General features: G+C 42.4%; 1 protein-coding gene across 4 annotated transcripts in view; it reads left to right on the forward strand.

Annotated features, from left to right (window-relative positions):
* The first annotated feature begins 13,477 nt into the window (after positions 1-13,477).
* Positions 13,478-17,500, forward strand: part of LOC121678471 (stomatin-like) — a 7,570-nt gene continuing 3,547 nt past the window's right edge. For 3 of the 4 annotated variants that reach the window (XM_042058065.1, XM_042058066.1, XM_042058067.1), the window contains exons 1-3: positions 13,478-13,619; positions 15,779-15,888; positions 17,287-17,359. In XM_042058065.1, the coding sequence (XP_041913999.1) occupies positions 13,565-13,619; positions 15,779-15,888; positions 17,287-17,359 (238 nt within the window). In that variant the 5' untranslated portion in view covers positions 13,478-13,564. The remainder of the gene's footprint in view (positions 13,620-15,778; positions 15,889-17,286; positions 17,360-17,500) is intronic. The other variant, XM_042058068.1, reaches the window with a different exon arrangement.

Below are 17,500 nucleotides of genomic sequence, written 5' to 3' on the forward strand. Positions count from 1 at the left end.
GAGGAATTATGCACATATTAGGTGGAAGTGACCACATATTCTATTTTTTGTGTCTTCCTTTTTTCGATTGCCAATTTCTGGTCGTTTTGCTATACGTTTGTCTCAGTTCACCCAGGCTGGGGCCAGATAATATTCTAATCTAACAATTTATATTCTTGTTTAGGACCAGATTAGCGTGGGAGAAACTAGACAAACCTGTTAGCAAATTTGATTTTGCTCTTCAGGTCCATCTAGAAAGGAGCCTGTTTCCAAATTTGCTGTTTTAATGCTTCCACAGACATGAACTTCCATGCAAACTTTTAAAAAAAAGTTCATGCCTGTTTTGTTCGTGCAGTGTATAATAACTATTCATTCGTGTCTCGAGAACTATCAAACATTAGGGTGACCAGATTGTGTCCTCTTTATGGTTTGTGAAAAAGGGGTCTCAAGAGAAAACACTGCCGCAAAGGCTCAAATTTTGAACTCATTTGTGAACGACAGAGAGAAACGCAACAACTTTATCTTTTTAATGTTAAAATAAAATATATATTATTGAACATTTCGCTACAGTGTGGTCAGAGAGGGTTAACTCAAGGATCTTTGGTGTGGTCTCCCATTTAATGTCACAGCTACTTGCTAGGTTACGGGGACGTTGGCGAGACACGCCGCTCCGTCTGGCATCATGTTTTTGTTTGTTTTTATGTAATGTTCGTAATTTTATGTAATGTCACGTTTATTTTTTGTATTGGTTTGTCTAGTTAAATGTTTTCCCTATTTATTTACGTTATTTTTGATAGTTTTCGTGTTATTCTTAGTCCTTTTTACTGCTTCCAAGTCAGCTGATGTCGTTGATGTTTGTCCATTGGGAGCTTGCTATGGCTAGCTTCTAGCTTTTGCCCTAGCTGGGCATCGGACATCCTTCCATCCATCCGTGAGCGGTGCTGCACTTCACTGTCTGGTCGAGGGGATCTCTCGGGACAGCTGGACCTAGGCTAGGCTACTCTGCGAAAGATCTGCCGTGGCCGCCGAGCTGTTGCTGACTTGCGAGTTGCTATGCCAACTGCAGACTAACGTTAACGGTGAAGAGCTGCAATCTCACGGAGCAACAAACGGTCGCTGTTAAAAGTCCACCGAATTGCGGATCTACACGATGGCCCACTACTTTAGACTGTGCTTCCAGTGATCTCCAGACTGCAGTCTACAAGGCCTAACGTTAACGTTATCTCCAGACTGCCAGTGAATTCACCGGGTTGGTCAGTTGCTAAAGAACTTTGTTGGCATTGCATCGGTTGTGAAGACAGCTCTGTGCGCAGTTTTCACGGATCATCATTGCCCTTGGACATTTTCAGCTGGTTTGGAAATTGGACTAATTTTAACATCACTTTTCCCCCTTTTTAAATATATTTTCTTTTTTTTACTTTTTATTTGTTTATTTGTTTTGTTGTCTGTCTTGTATGTCTTGGTGTCACGGGTACGCTGGCGACTACGCTGCTCCGTCCGGCATTTTTTGTATTTGTTATTTTTTAAATGTATTTGTCATGTCTTGATGTCATGGGCACGCTGGTGACTACGCCGCTCCATCCGGCATCTTTTGTCTTGTTGTTATGTCTTGTTTGTGGAGCGCTTTGGGTTGCACTATGTGCATGTTAAATGCGCTTTAAAAATAAAACTGACTTGACTTGACCTGACTTGACTGAGCCAGGTGGTTGTGACAACTGTAAGAGGACAATTTGTTCTGGCCAGCATAAAGTTCCGGATGATGTAATAATGACATTCCGGTCTCACTTTTAAAGCCTGTGTTGCAGGTTAAAAACCACTGTTGATTAATGGGTACATAAAGCACTCAATATATGTATATCATTTTTAAAAATGTCTCCAAATGGTGTTAAATGCCAGTTTTTGTTGTTTTTAGCATTAGCGGGGTTTTTTTGCGCAATTCGGTGATGACGTCACTTTGGGGACTACATGATCTGCGCTTCATTCATTTCAGTGCATTTCAATGGACATCGTGGTTACACTTTCAACATAAAGTTTGTATATTTACACTTCGAATTTCGTCACAGCATTTATATCACAGCTACCCTATGATCTACCAATGGTAATAACGGTGCCTGATATCAATTTAGTAATTTTTTCTGAATTTCGGGAGGTCTCGTTTTGGAGGGTATGTTTTACATTCATTCCTATGGGAAACGGTCGCGGTTACACTTTCAACATAAAGTTTGTATATTTAGACTTAGCATTTCGTTACAGCATTTATATGACAACGACCCTATGGTCTAACAAAGATAACAATGTCTTCCGATTTTAGTTTAATGCAATATTCTGAATTTGAGAGGCCTCATTATGAGGCTACATAATGCACCTATTCAGTTCAATGCATTATGCTTATAACGTTACGACACTTTTTTTGTTACTGTCAGTGAACAGCACCGAGTGAAAGTCAACATTTTCTTTATATCTAGTGATAGTGATCATGTCGTTAGTTCAGATAAGTAGGCTACCGGGCAGACTTAGTCAGAAGATCAGAATATAAAGCATCATGATAGCTAGCTATCGGCTAACTTTCCAGTCCCACCTGTGAGCCACCCCTGTTGTTGCAAACTTAGCTTCTAGCCGCCGCCGATTAGGCTGGTCGTGTCTTCAGCATGAATATTTTTTCGATAACTACTGCTCGTGATTGATTGCCAAGTTTTGCAGGTGCTTGTGTGGGCTGTGCCGTCCCGATGGAAACTGTGGTGGAGAGCTGCAGTAACTAGGGAAGCAAGTGCATTTTGGCCGCTGGTCGAGGAGGAGAATCGAAGGAGAATCACTTCAAACGCTGTGAAATAGTACCTGCTTTTTTGTATTATATTCCGTTTTGTGACACCCAACAACATCAAATACAATGGATAACAGTTATAAATGTTTATTATCAACAAGCAAATTGTGCAAATTCGTTGGAAAATGAACCCTGCAACACGGGCTTTAATATTCATCATAGAATCCTAGCATTGTCGGCCCCACACTGACAACTCTGTCCACGTCCCTGGGAGACGGAGACCCTCCTCAGCCCACATCAGACGGATTGGCTGTCATTTTTTTGTCATTCTCAAAATCACTCTGACAGTGATCCCCAACAATGTTGTTCTTCATGTTGTTATTTTCATGTCATTTCTGGACGTTGGCATTCATATTAGATAGATACTTTTTTTGCCATTATCGTTAGTATACTGTAAGTAGAAGTATATATACTCTTTTGATCCCTTGAGGGAAATTTTGGTCTCTGCATTTATCCCAATCCGTGAATTAGTGAAACACACAGCACACACTGAACACACAGTGAGGTGAAGCACACACTAATCCCGGCGCAGTGAGCTGCCTGCAACAACAGCGGCGCTTGGGGGGCAGTGAGGGGTTAGGTGCCTTGCTCAAAGGCACTTCAGCCGTGCCTACTGGTCGGGGTTCGGCAACCCTCCGGTTACAAGTCCGAAGCACTAACCAGTAGGCCACGGCTGCCCTAGCTAACGTTATTGGTGTGAGCGGCTCTAAAGCCTGGCGGGCACGAGAGCTCCAGACAGACATCCAGGGCCGGAGACGGAGTGTGGGATGTGGAGTGAAGTTGCAGCCCTCCTCCCCACCACAGACAGACCCAGGGTGCTGGTCAGGCTCCTAAAGCAACGTTATAGGATGTCCGTGTCAGAAACATGGAGCCTGGAGCTTACACTTAAACGATGCATTCAGGCACGGCCTTCTCAGCCTGGGTGCTACCACAGCAACTACACACACACACACGCACACAGACACACACACTCTCTCTCTCTCTCTCTCTCTCTCTCTCTCTCTCTCTCTCTCTCTCTCTCTCTCTCTCTCTCTCTCTCACTCACTCACTCACACACATACACTCTCTCTATCTCTCCCTCTCTCTCACACACACACACACAGCAGGAGTGAAGAACCACCAGTTGGCCAGAGAGACTAAGAGCACTATTTTACAACCTGGTGCATGGTGGAAAGGTAGTTATTTGCCTGGCACAAAGTTAAATTCGTATTTAGTAATAAGTCTCTTATATTAAACAAAACGCCAGGGGGTGTGGCAATTAACAACCTAAGGAGGGGATCTGGCGAGTTGTCTAAAATCGCTATCGTACTGTACACAACCTTAAAACGCATTGCGCCACTGACCAAGAGAAACCTGGTCAGAAGTTCATGGCGAGTTGTTTATATGTTATTTTAAGAGCGCATTATCAACAGTCATATGGGCGGGTGCACAACGCACCATCTTTCCATCATCCATGTAAGAACTGTTTTGTCGTTGACTGACACCACGGTGAAGTTAGTTTCACTTTGCAAATGAGTTCAAATAATAGACGAGTGCAAATGCGTGAAGGCTGTTCCAGTCTGGCGTGCAAGCAGATTCCTTCAAATGCGCTACTGACTGTCAAAATACCGATGCACAGTTTGAAGTTGTGCTCCGCGCAGTTAAAGGGAATGACAGATGTCATTCTCATTGGTTTAAATGATGTTACGCCCAAAACACACCCATAACTGATTAAGAAACAGAAGGCCCACCTTCTTGCGCCGTGCACCGGACATTTCATAACGTTTCATAACTAAACCACACCCAATACGGACTGGACAAAGCCCAAAATTTGTTTGTATTGTAAAGTATTCGCCAGTGACCATGCGCTTCATCGTCATAATAGGCCTCTAAGAGCCTTAGAGTGATGTTACATTTCTACTGGTTCAACACTTTCTGCAAATGATCCAACAACTTGAGCCAATATTATTCATGTTGTTTTTTGATCATATTTAGCTCCACAGGGAGATTGTATGAAATCTGACGTCTGCTATGGCAGCTCAGTCTAAATCCTCTTTTACATTCACTTTGATATTATAATTTAAACACATTTTTCCCAAGCTTTTAGATCTCCCCCATGGTTTCATTTCTTAAGTCCATTTTTTATTTAATTTTAATTTGTGTCATTATGTCATTATTAATACTTTAATTACTAGGCTACTATTCATTTCACTTTTCCACCACCATTTTGAGTTCATTTGACTGTTTATTTCCTTTATGTTCTGATATTATTATTATTATTAGTAGTAGTAGTAGTAGTATTTACTTTTTTATTCCTATGTTACTGTTTTTGTTACTATTACTTTTATTATTATTTTCTTTACACTTCTGTTTCTTCATCTGTAGGCAGTTTGTATTGTATTATAATTTTATCTCTGTTAATATTATTATGCGCGGCGGTCATATAGGTTTAGGCAGATTTATTTATTTATTTATTATTTTATTTTTTCGCATGCCCAAATTTCCGTCAAGGATTCCCGGGACACTGAAAGACCGGGGTAGACGAAACTTGGTGGGCATGTAACCCCACATGGATAGCATGGAACCATCGTTTTTCATTTTGATCTGTAGCCCCCCCGCTGGACTGCACCCCCCGAAAGGTTTTTTTTTACTTTTTTGTGTTTTTTAAACACAAAAAAGTAAAAATGAGGTGTTGTAATCGCAGGTATCTGTGACCTAACATAGTCAAAACTGCACGAAATTGGAAGTGTAGGATCATTATGACACCCTCTGAATGCACGCCAAGTTTTGTGGAATTCCGTTAATGGGGGGCCACACAATAAATTAATTTATGTTACTATACACCAACTGGCCTGTAGGTGGTCGGAGACAGTTTTCTGTGAATATATCGAGAACCGTAGGGCCTAGGAGGTCCACCTTTTTTTATGTATGTTGGTCTTAAGGGGGCATGTCAATAAAATAATTTATGTGTACATTTAGTGACCGTACACCAACAAGGATTCCCGGGACACTGAAAGACCGGGGTACACGAAACTTGGTGGGCATGTAACCCCACATGGATAGCATGGAACCATCGTTTTTTGTTTTGATCTGTAGCCCCCCCCGCTGTACTGGACCCACTGAAAGGAGGGTAGGGCAGACACAGTTTTCTGTGAATATCTTGAGAACCGTAGGGCCTAGGATGACCAATTTTTTCCGTATGTTTGCCTCCAGGGGTCATGTTAACCCATTCCATGTGCACACATGTGCATAAACAGATACACACGCACACACATACATTCACAGTTATCATATGTATGACACATACTCACACAGTAGACATATGTACGCATGCATGCACATGCACAAACACACATACGCAGGCAAACACACAAGCACGCACACACACACACACACACATAAACATAAACATGTACACGCACACATGCACACAATTCAAGAATTTCTCAGAATTATGAACAGGCAAGATGGGGGTGGGGTTGTATAAAATTAATTTTACATGTGAAATCTATGAACCAATCATGTTTTGGTACTTGTTGTCTAGCATATACCAGTGAGAATTGAGTGTGGATAATGCAATTTAGTGAGACAGTTAGAATCATATAGGCCTTTCAGCGTGATTTATTTTTGTGGAAAAAATGTGATGGACTGGGCGGTGGTCATATTTTGAACCGCTCTGCGGTACATCTAATTGTTTGTTTTATTATTTGTAAAGCACTTTGTGTCAACCCTGTTTTGGTAAACATGCTATAAAACTAAATCGACTTGACATAACTTGACATTTGACCCTCTCTTCTCTCCTACGTCTCTCCGTGAGCATTTTGGTTTATTTATACTGCGAGTTCAAAATACATTACGACCCTGAGGTCATCATAGGTTCTCTACCGAAGACCTCAGGGTCGAAACATGGTTAATAAAAGTAAAAATGTTACAAAATAAAAAAAATAAATAAAAAAAACACTCTGGAAAAGGATACAACAAAAGTCTTTAAAGTTTTTTTTTAAAGAAGAATATAAAACAAAGACAAATGAGTCACCTTGTCCTGCACTTGTGATGTGCACAGTGACCTTGTCCTGTTTCCAATCCTCAGTTCCACCGCTGGATGTGGGATTTGCGCAATCCAGGTGTGGAACAATTTAAAGAGCAGGGGAGGGGACAAGGTGTGTGTGCATTTTCCACATTTCTTAATGGAAAGATGACTCAATGGCAGCATGTGCTTCAGACCATGTGATATTACTCATGCGCGGGGAATGAGTAGGTCAACATATCGACGTGAGCGATAACAGCACAGCCAGTGGGCGGGGTGTGGCATTAATTACAGGTGAGTTATGGCCGTCATATACTGTACGGCCGTGATATCTTAGAGAGGGAGCAACGGTCAGCAGAGTTCACCATTTGCTCCAGTCACTGTGTCCTTTCCGACAGAAGATTTCCTAGATTTCCTACAAAAAAACTGTAACACACACGGCAAGACATTGTATTGATGAGTGTGTTCATAAAGTGCATTTTAAAAGGGTATTCATGTAGTAGCCTACATATCAAACACTGTTGCAATTCAATGTGCTTTACAGGCTGCCAGTCTTGAATGTCTGTGTATAAAGTCAAATAATTGTGTCATATGCTAAGAACAAGCTAAGGCTGGCTGCTTGGAGTCCGCATCAACGGGGCCTAAGCATTTGTTAGCCTAGGCATTTGTCAGCAAAGCCTTTATATATCCATAGTAGTATAATAGTATTTCTGATATGTTTCTGATTGGATCATAAACGGTCACAGCAACAAAGGGGAATGACTGACTCTTCTCTAATAACTGTGTTACATGTTATTTTCTATATTTCTGATATGTTGCTGATTGGATCATAAACGGCCACAGCAATGAAGAAAAGTGAAAGTGATTGATAATGATTGTGTTACATGCTCCAAATGTAAAGCACTTTGAGCTATATTATTATTATTATTACATTAAAAAAACAAAGCATAATAAAAAAACAAAATTAAAGCATAAAAGGGCAATAACAATAGTTGAAAGTACATAAAATAGAATAATTAAAAGACATGAAAACAAAAAGTGCATCTGATTAACAGGACGTGCATTTGTGGTGTTATATCTAGATTTGAAACGGGCAACAGTTCAACTGCATAGCAGTTAAAAGCTGCTTCACCACGATTAATTCTGACAGTGGTATTACCATCAAATATTTCTCCTGTGACCTGAGAGGTCTGGAAGGTGTGTGCTGCAGAAGCATGTCAGATAGTCTGATGAATAATTAGGCACAGTCCCATGTGGTCATTTATAAATCCATCGGAGGGATTGAAGTGTTGAAGTGATGTGGTCAGTTCTTTTAGTTTTCATAAGAACCCTAGCTGCTGCATTTTGCTGCTGTGTCAGTTCTTAGCCTACGAAAACATGAAAAGTCCCACTGCATTTATCAAACCCATAGAAATAAATGCAAGAGTGAATTTCTCTCAATCGTGTAGGAGTCTTAATGAAGCACAAAAGCTAATCAGTCTGAAGAATCTGTCATCTCCAACCAGGAGTGCCTGCCTGTGGTTCTGCCACTGTTTGCACAGTGAGCCTATTCAATGAGCTGCGTGACCCCAATGCTGTTATGTAAATAAAATATTATTTTTTTATTGATAATGATAATATAATTATGTATAATACAATTATTGATTATCTTCACAAGGACAAGCCTGCTGTATGGGCTGAAACGGTCCTTCTGTAAACATTAGCCATCTTCAGTCACCTGCCTTTGAGCATGTGCCAAGTGTTGTGATGTTGTAACTGTTTTTAAAAGCTTGCCTTATCATGTGTCTGGTCAATTTGATTTGCTTGGTTTTCCATCACCTTGGTCTGGTTTGTTTTCATTTCCAAGTCCTTGTTATCTTACCTTGTTATCTCTCCTCTCAAATCTGTGCTATCTCTCGCGACCTTTCTCATGTCACTCTTGACCCAGATGACATGAGAACTGTCCTTCATGGTCATGGGATTTTGCAGGTGCTTTTTGTCCAAAGCCACTTTACATTAGCTGAACATTGTTGGGTAAATATATAGGAAAAAATTGAAAAGGCCTACATCAAGCATAAATGTAACAATAGCATCAATGATAATAACAACAATGAAAATAATGAGTTTTATATTAACAAAACAATAGACATATAAACAATCACAAGTAATCATGGAGAGTGTGTGAGTGGTCATTATGGGATGTGAGAGTGGTAATGAGGTGATGTGAGCATGAGAGTGTGTGAGAGAGGCCATGATGTGATGTGAGTGTGTGAGAGAGGTCATGATGGCATAATGTGTGAGTGATCGTGAGATGGGATGTGAGTGTGTGAGAGAGTGTGTGAGAGAGGTCATGATGGGATGTGAGTGTGTGAGAGTGTGAGAGAGAGGTCATGAGGGCATGTAAGAGTGTGTGAGAGAGGTCATGATGGCATGTAAGAGTGTGAGAGTGATTGTGAGATGGGATGTGAATGTGAGTGTGTGAGAGTGATTCCTATATGGAAGGTGAGAGTGTGTGCTAGGCTAGATCATGATGGAGGATCACTAGTCATCTAAACTCCGACCCTCACACTACTTTCCAGACTCCAACCGGGGCACAAGTCAAAGCAGCCTCCTCATGCCCTCCACCCCATCCTCATGCCCCCCCCCCACCTCGTGGGGCCCTGCCCACCGACTGGAAGGACTGTGCTTATGCAGCATGCATCTCTGTTGAGTGAAACCACCTGACTATTGTATATAAAACATCGCTTTGTCTGATATACACAAGAGAGGTGTTAGATTCCTTGTGCTATTTGTAGGTGCTGGATTTCCCAATCAACAACCAAGCCTGTTTACCAACAACAACCAAGCCTGTTTAACATTAAACTATATGAGACAGGATACACAAGCTAAGTTGGCGGCAGTTGCGAACGCGCAACGTGTTGCACCCATGCAACATACAACATACAACATGCAAACACACATGTTGTACCCATACAACATGCAACCTGCAACGTGTTGCACCCATGTAACATACAACATGCAAACACACATGTACCCATACAACATACAACATGCAAACACACATGTTGTATCCATACAACATGCAACCTGCAACGTGTTGCATCCCATGCAACATACAACATGCAAACACACATGTTGTACCCATGCAACATACAACCTGCAACGTGTTGCACCCATGCAACATACAACATGCAAACACACATGTTGTACCCATACAACATACAACCTGCAACGTGTTGCACCCATGCAACATACAACATGCAAACACACATGTTGCATCCATGCAACATACAACATGCAAACACACGTGTTGTACCCATAGAACATGCAACCTGCAACGTGTTGCACCCATGCAACATACAACATGCAAACACACATGTTGTACCCATACAACATACAACATACAACCTGCAACGTGTTGCACCCATGCAACATACAACATGCAGTAGCATGGCCAGTAGTCTGAATGAAAACAACATCACCAACAAAGCAGCCTTTGTAAGGAAGCTTGGTGGGTTGTTGTTGACGCAGGCTCTAAGCAAAGAAAACATACAAACAAATAGTCTTCTTTAGCAAGAGTTCATGCCCTATTAAAGGGACAACAGGCAACGTTTTCGTGTTAATTAAACATCTTCGTAAGTCGGTATATGATTAAATGACTCATTACGGGACGAATGAAGGCTCTCTCGCCCGCCCCTACTGCCTGTAGAAAGAATACCCCACTTGCAAGTTCGGTGTATCCTACCCGCCGACCGAAGCAGGATCAGTTTACAGCACAGAGGCAGGCTAACGAAACGCTAGAGATTGTTGCAAACGTGTGTATAATGGCAGAGCCGGTGAAGAAGCAGCGAAAACCCTTGACGGAAGATGCAAAGAAAAGGAAAAGAGCTTCAGACCGAGCGAGGGGGAGTTTCGTAGAGAAAAAGCATCAGGCTTGCCTGGTGTCCCTTTAATATGAGCTCTAAGCAAAGAAAACATACACACAAATAATCTTCTTTAGCAAGAGCTCATGCTCTGTTGAGCAAAGCAGGGAGAGATGAGTCATCAATACTATATTCCTGTGTGCCGTTATCATGCCAGACTGATATGTGTAACTCTCACAGACTTGGCTATTTGCCCGTCAAGAGGACGTGGCTTTTTACCTCCCGCGTAAAACAACCACATGACAGGGCATCATAGGACCGGGAGTCAGGTGACGGCTGAGCCTGGCCCTGATCTGGCTCTGATGTGGCTCTGATCTGGCTCTGATCTGGCTCTGATCTGGCTCTAATCTGGCTCTGATCTGGCTCTGATGTGGCTCTGATCACATAAATATTGAATGATTCAGAAGTGTATCAGCTTACCGTAACTGCATTATATCTAAGTTGAACAGTCAGGTATTCTTTTGTTCTGTAAAATGTAAAACTAGCAGTTCAGGTATCTAGAATTGCCAAGATTGATACCATACTATACCATTACCATAATTTCTACATGACTGAACGATGCCTGAACTGTTCCTTACCTGAAGAATGTAAATGCTTGGAAATAGCCAAAGACTAACTATTCATTTTGAAACAATTTATATATATCTTTCAGTTAAGTTATACTTTATTTGTCCTGTAAGAAATTCCTGCAGGAAATTTGTCCTCTGCATTTTATCCATCCAGGGGTAGTGTACACATATACTGTACATACAAATGATTTTATTTGGATCCAAATTTGCTAAGAAAGGGAACAAGATCCAAACATTTTGGGAAGAAAGATTGATAATGTAACAGCTCCATCAAGCTTACATGCCTTTACAAGACCTGTGTGATAATTTAGGATATTATACCGAACACTTATGGATAAACAAAACATCTTTGTCTCCAGATTTGCATACTATGGTGGCTGAAACAGAGCAACATGTTGCCAATATTTTGGCTTCCTTCTTATGTAACCCCACCAACCGCAGTCCTCTAACCACATTTTTGTGGACATGATGCTTCCGAAGATTAAAGATATCTTCGGTTGGCATATAGGACTCACCAGTGACTGGTATTTCAGTAACTTAGAGTAGTAGCAGGTGTCCATATACAAATGGAAGCAACAGCCCACCTCAATAATGAGTACAGTTTTCAGAGTCTTGTTTACAATTACAATGTCTGGAGTGTTTGCTATGCTTTTCCAAGATGGCGGCACGTGCACAATGTGAGGCTCGACGTCTCTACTGCATTTTATTGGCTCTGTACCTGTACTCTGCTAAATGAAAATAAAGTTGAATCTAACCTAATCTAATCTAATCTTTTAAAATGATCACTGTCAGGTACATTGTGTTGGAACCAAATAATTTTAACTGTACTATGCTTAAAGGTCTTACAGTCATGTCCGTGATTTATTTTTCCTAGATCTTTTCCAACCAGGTTGACCAGTCATGCCTGGCCACATGTCCCCTGTAGTGTACACGCAGTCCTTTGTAGTGTACACACACTTCAATAGGAGCACCGCCCAGCGCCCAGTAAGGGATCCAACTCTTCGCCACCGTCGGTGTCTAAAAGCCTACTTAAGATGTGTTCGAGCCACCGTCGGTGTCTAAATGCCCACTTAAGATGTGTTCGAGCCACCGTCGGTGTCTAAATGCCCACTTAAGATGTGTTCGAGCCACCGTCGGTGTCTAAATGCCCACTTAAGATGTGTTCGAGCCAATCGTTTGGGTGCGCTTTATACGAGGATGGACAGAGCACCCGTTTCATCTACTTCAGCTGAGTGTGCTTGGGTTGATTTTGTTTACAACAAAAGGTTTACAACAAAATCTCTGCGGCTGGAGAAGCGAGATGTTCTAGATGTTGTAGAGATGTTCTAGATGTTGTAGAGATGTTCTAGATGTTTTAGAGATGTTCTAGATTTCGCTATCGCGTCTGTTGTACAAGATATTACAGTAACAGTGCCATAACTAACAGACGAACAGTAAACAGCGATTAAATTTGACATCCTCAAATTTTGTGGGCAGGGTAAATTCAGGCTGAATATCAGGCTATGTTGAAACATGCCCCATGAAACATGGCCCATGCCTGATCGGCCTTCTCTCTGACAGTCTCTGGGAATTTTCCATGTCGATAATCATATGATGCCACAAATCCATTTGAATAGCTAGCATTAGGCCGCCTGAGCATTTGAATAGCGCTAGCTAGCATTAGGCCGCCTGAGCATTTGAATAGCGCTAGCTAGCATTAGGCCGTCTGAGCATTTGAATAGCGCTAGCTAGCATTAGGCCGCCTGAGCATTTGAATAGCGCTAGCTAGCATTAGGCCGCCTGAGCATTTGAATAGCGCTAGCTAGCATTAGGCCGCCTGAGCATTTGAATAGCTAGCATTAGGCCGCCTGAGCATTTGAATAGCGCTAGCTAGCATTAGGCCGCCTGAGCATTTGATTAGCGCTAGCTAGCATTAGGCCGCCTGAGCTCAAGAGCTTGAAAAGTATGGAAATGTCCCCTCTTCACACATTTGCATACAGTCAGACAACTTTGGACACAGCACCTCACCAGACTGTGTGTGTGTGTGTGTGTGTGTGTGTGTATGTATGTGTATGTATATGTGTGTATCTGTGTGTATGTGTGTGAGTTATGAGTGGGCCAAGATAAGGGTTATTGACGTAGGATAATTGTGGGTGTGTGTACTTCCCTGTGCAGGTTTAAATCGAGGCTGTAAGTGACCAACTAAACTGAAGTACTCCAAACGGACTCCAAACCTCCAGCTCCTCCTCTACCTGTGCTAAACTCCCCTCGGCATATAAACTCCTTCTCACTCCTCAACCTGCACTACATGGAAATGGAGACCCACAGCAAGAGACGACAGAGCAGCCAGGAGGATCTACTGGGTAACTACATTATTATTATTCTTCTCTATGGTGTGTGTGTGTGTGTGTGTGTTTGTGTGTGTTTGTGTGTGTGTGTGTGTGTGTGTGTGTGTGTGTGTGTCTGTGTAAGTAAATTGAATAGGATTTGGAATCATCTTACTCTCGATAGAGAGAGAGAGAGAGACACACACAGATAAAGAGAGAATGTGTGTGTGTGTGTGTGTGTGTGTGTGTGTGTGTGAGAAAGAGACTTTGATCTGCGTTAAAGCTCTGAGCTGTATCTTGTTAATGACAGTGCAAGGTGCAGCTGCTGTGAAAGTCTGTTGGGCAGAGCAGGCTGCTACACCAGGTAACAAAATAAAAACACTGAGAGATGTTTCAAAACTCTCACAAGGCACTGCTTATACACACACACACTCACTCAGTCTGTGTGTGTGTGCGTGTGTGTGTGTACTGTATGTGTGTGTTTGTGTGTTTGTGTGTGTGTGTGTGTGCATGGTTCGAATTACGGGTCCCCCCCCCCCCCCCCCCCCGAAGATGATACTTGGACCCTCCCAAAAGGGATGAAAATAATAGTTTGGGGGTACTGAAAAAATGTAAAACTTTAATGTTATCGAATATTGCATTTAATTAAATGCAGTATTACCATCACATACCAACAATTCAGGATATAATCTAATGAAATACGGTTTTCAAACCCTCACCCCCATTGGGCTGTACCATTTCTCTGTTCAGACTGTGATCTTTGCTATGATATAATACTGACGAATTAAAACAAATGCACAGTGTAGGCTGCAAGTGTAGGCAAAAGCCTGATATGCGAATGGGTTAACAAGCGGTGGCCAACTGGCCTTAGAAAAACATTGAGTAGCAAGATCGCTATGGTTTAACCCGAGGTCTCCCTTCCACTCAGTGGCTACGGCCATCGCTGCTGCTTAGCTTAAAAATCTGGCCACGGTCATATGACCTATATTTTGAAGGAAAATTGACTGTGAACCACAAGTGTGAAATCATGTGCAAGCCTATACAAAATGGAGAGTGACGTCACCAGTCGAAATAGCTGTACCCCCCGAAGCTCACGGTATAATTCACGGTATAATTTGAACACTGTGTGTGTGTGTGTGTGTGTGTGTGTGTGTGCTATCACCACCTCAGTTTGAAGGTTATCAGTGTAATACGTAGTGGAACACCTGAGGTAGCATGTGACCATGACTAGTCAAAATAGAAACAATCCAAAAGAGAGACTGGTTGTGTATCCTGTCTTCATTCAGAGACTTCAGCGACTTCTTGAACATGTTTGTATGTGTGTGTGTGTGTGTGTGTGTGTGTGTGTGTGCATGCGTATGTGTGTGAGTGTATGTGTGTGTGTATGTTTGTTTGTGTGTGTGTGTGCGTGTGTGTGTGTGGCAGAAGGAGAGAGGTAGCATCGTCCTTAGAGACCCTGTTGTCAATGACAGACCTTTTTTACAATGCCTACTACATTACCTGAGCAAACACGTGTAGGCCACCACAATACCATTTGCATGCACAAACACACACACACACACACACAAAACACACACAAAACACACACACACACACGCGCACACACACACACACACACACACACACAAAACACACACAGACACACACAAAACACACCACACACACACAAAACACACCACACACACACACAAAACACACCACACACAAAACACACCACACACACACACACACACACACACACACACACACACACACACACACACACACACACACACACACACACACCATTACGGATGTCACTCTCAGGCAAACAAATAATGAAACTTGAGCACACAGGCCAGGGAGGGTGTAATAGTGCTGGTGACCATGACAATCAGGCCTGTAGTGAAGTTACTTTATTGGGAGTGGTGTGTGTGTGTGCGTATGTGTGTGTGTGCATATGTATATATCTACCGGTATGTATATATCTGTGTGTCAAAAGCTTTCTCTGACTTTTTACAATGTAGACAAAACTGGAAACTGAACGCTATGAAATAACACACGTGGGGTTTTGTAGAAGAAAGAAAAGTGTAAAAAAAAGTAAAATTTTTCTATATTTTAACCACAACATTGTTTTCCTCCACTAAAAAACCTTTGAACAGTAGTGTGTGTGTGTGTGTGTGTGTTTCTGTGTTTCTTAACGGGTGTGTTCTCAGCAGATGATGACAGGAGCCTGGGCTGCTGTGGCTGGACGCTGGTCATCCTGGCTGGAATCTTGGCGATCCTCCCCCCATTCTGCCTCATCTCCGTCTTCTTTTGCTTCAAGGTACACACACACAAAACAAACACGTGTGCATGTACGCACGCACACACGCACGCACGAGTGCAAACGCACACCAGTGTTGCGCGGGTTTGGTCACAAGCGGCCCGCGGTCGCCCGATATTTTAATCAACCCGACCGCAACTCGGACCGCGAATATTAATTAGGACAAAATTATACAAAATGTGTGCTTTTGGTTATAGCCTGCATGCAGTGTGACAGTAGGCCATTTCTGTAAAACAAACTAATTTATTTGCGAAACTTTATGCAGTAGAACTACCTAGTAGGCATGCAGAACATAATGTTTGCGCAGGAGAGAGAATGAGAATAAGAGCGCAAGCACGCACGCAACCACCAAGGATTAGAACACTAGGATAAGATTTGAAGGCCATGGACATACATCTTTCTTTCGACAACAGAAATGGTGAGGCAAGGTAGACAAGAGAGATACATTGCTGGTCAAAACGTTAGCGTAAGAACTGGTTTATAATGCTGAATGAAGCACAAAGCTTTACTAAAGCACATCCACTGTTTAAAGTCACAAACACAACGAACTAAGGTAACTTTTATGCATGCGCGAACCTATAGAACCGGTAGATACTGTATAACATTTATTCCTGCAGGCTGCCCGTTTTGGCTGTCATACTTTTCAATGGCTTCGCAAGAAGTAGGCCTACATAGACCATAACTTGTACTACTGTTATCTTCTTTAAGAACTTTTCCCAATATTTCCCATAGCCTATATTGCTTTTCCTGAAGGGGTGTCTTTATTAACTCGCGTCTTAAGCTTCTTTACTGTTGACTTTACTGTATTGATGCTTTACTGTATTGATGCTAGCCTTCTCGTGATATTTTAAGTAGGCCTATTTGTAGCAAATATATATTTAATTAATTTTAATTGACCCGCCCGCAAATGACTCGAATATCATTAAAATATTTTGTTTATGACTCATAACCGCGGGTGACCGCGGTCATCCGCGGGCGACCGCTTAATTTCGGGCAGACCGCACAACACTGACGCACACACACACACTCACGCACGCAAACGTGCACTCACGCACACACACACACAAACGCACGCATGCATGAGTGCAAACGTGCACACACACACACACAGACGCATGCACGCACGCACGAGTGCAAACGCACGCACACGCACACACACACACACGCACAGACACATGCACACGCACACACACACACACGTGCAAACGCACGCATGTACACACATGCGCGCACACATACAGTGACACACGCACGCACAGATACTCTACACTCGCATTCACACACACACACAGGAATATTTACACCCCCAACAATATACTGTATGCACACAAGTATTTCCCTTTACCTCCTAATAATGTTACAAGGAAGATATTCAGTAAATGGTTGTAAATGTTACAGATTGTTAAAGAATATGAGAGGGCTGTAATATTCCGACTGGGACGCATTGTGGACAAAAAACCAAAGGGACCTGGTAAGCCAATGTCTTCGCCAGAGTCATGCATACACACACACATACACGCACGCACGCACGCACGCACGCACGCATGCACGCACACACACACACACACACACTCAAAGCTTCCACTCTCTGATTTTTCTCTGACTTTTGCTG

The sequence above is a fragment of the Alosa sapidissima genome, chromosome 12 (genome assembly GCF_018492685.1).
Source record: "Alosa sapidissima isolate fAloSap1 chromosome 12, fAloSap1.pri, whole genome shotgun sequence".
Taxonomy (NCBI): Eukaryota; Metazoa; Chordata; class Actinopteri; order Clupeiformes; family Clupeidae; genus Alosa; species Alosa sapidissima.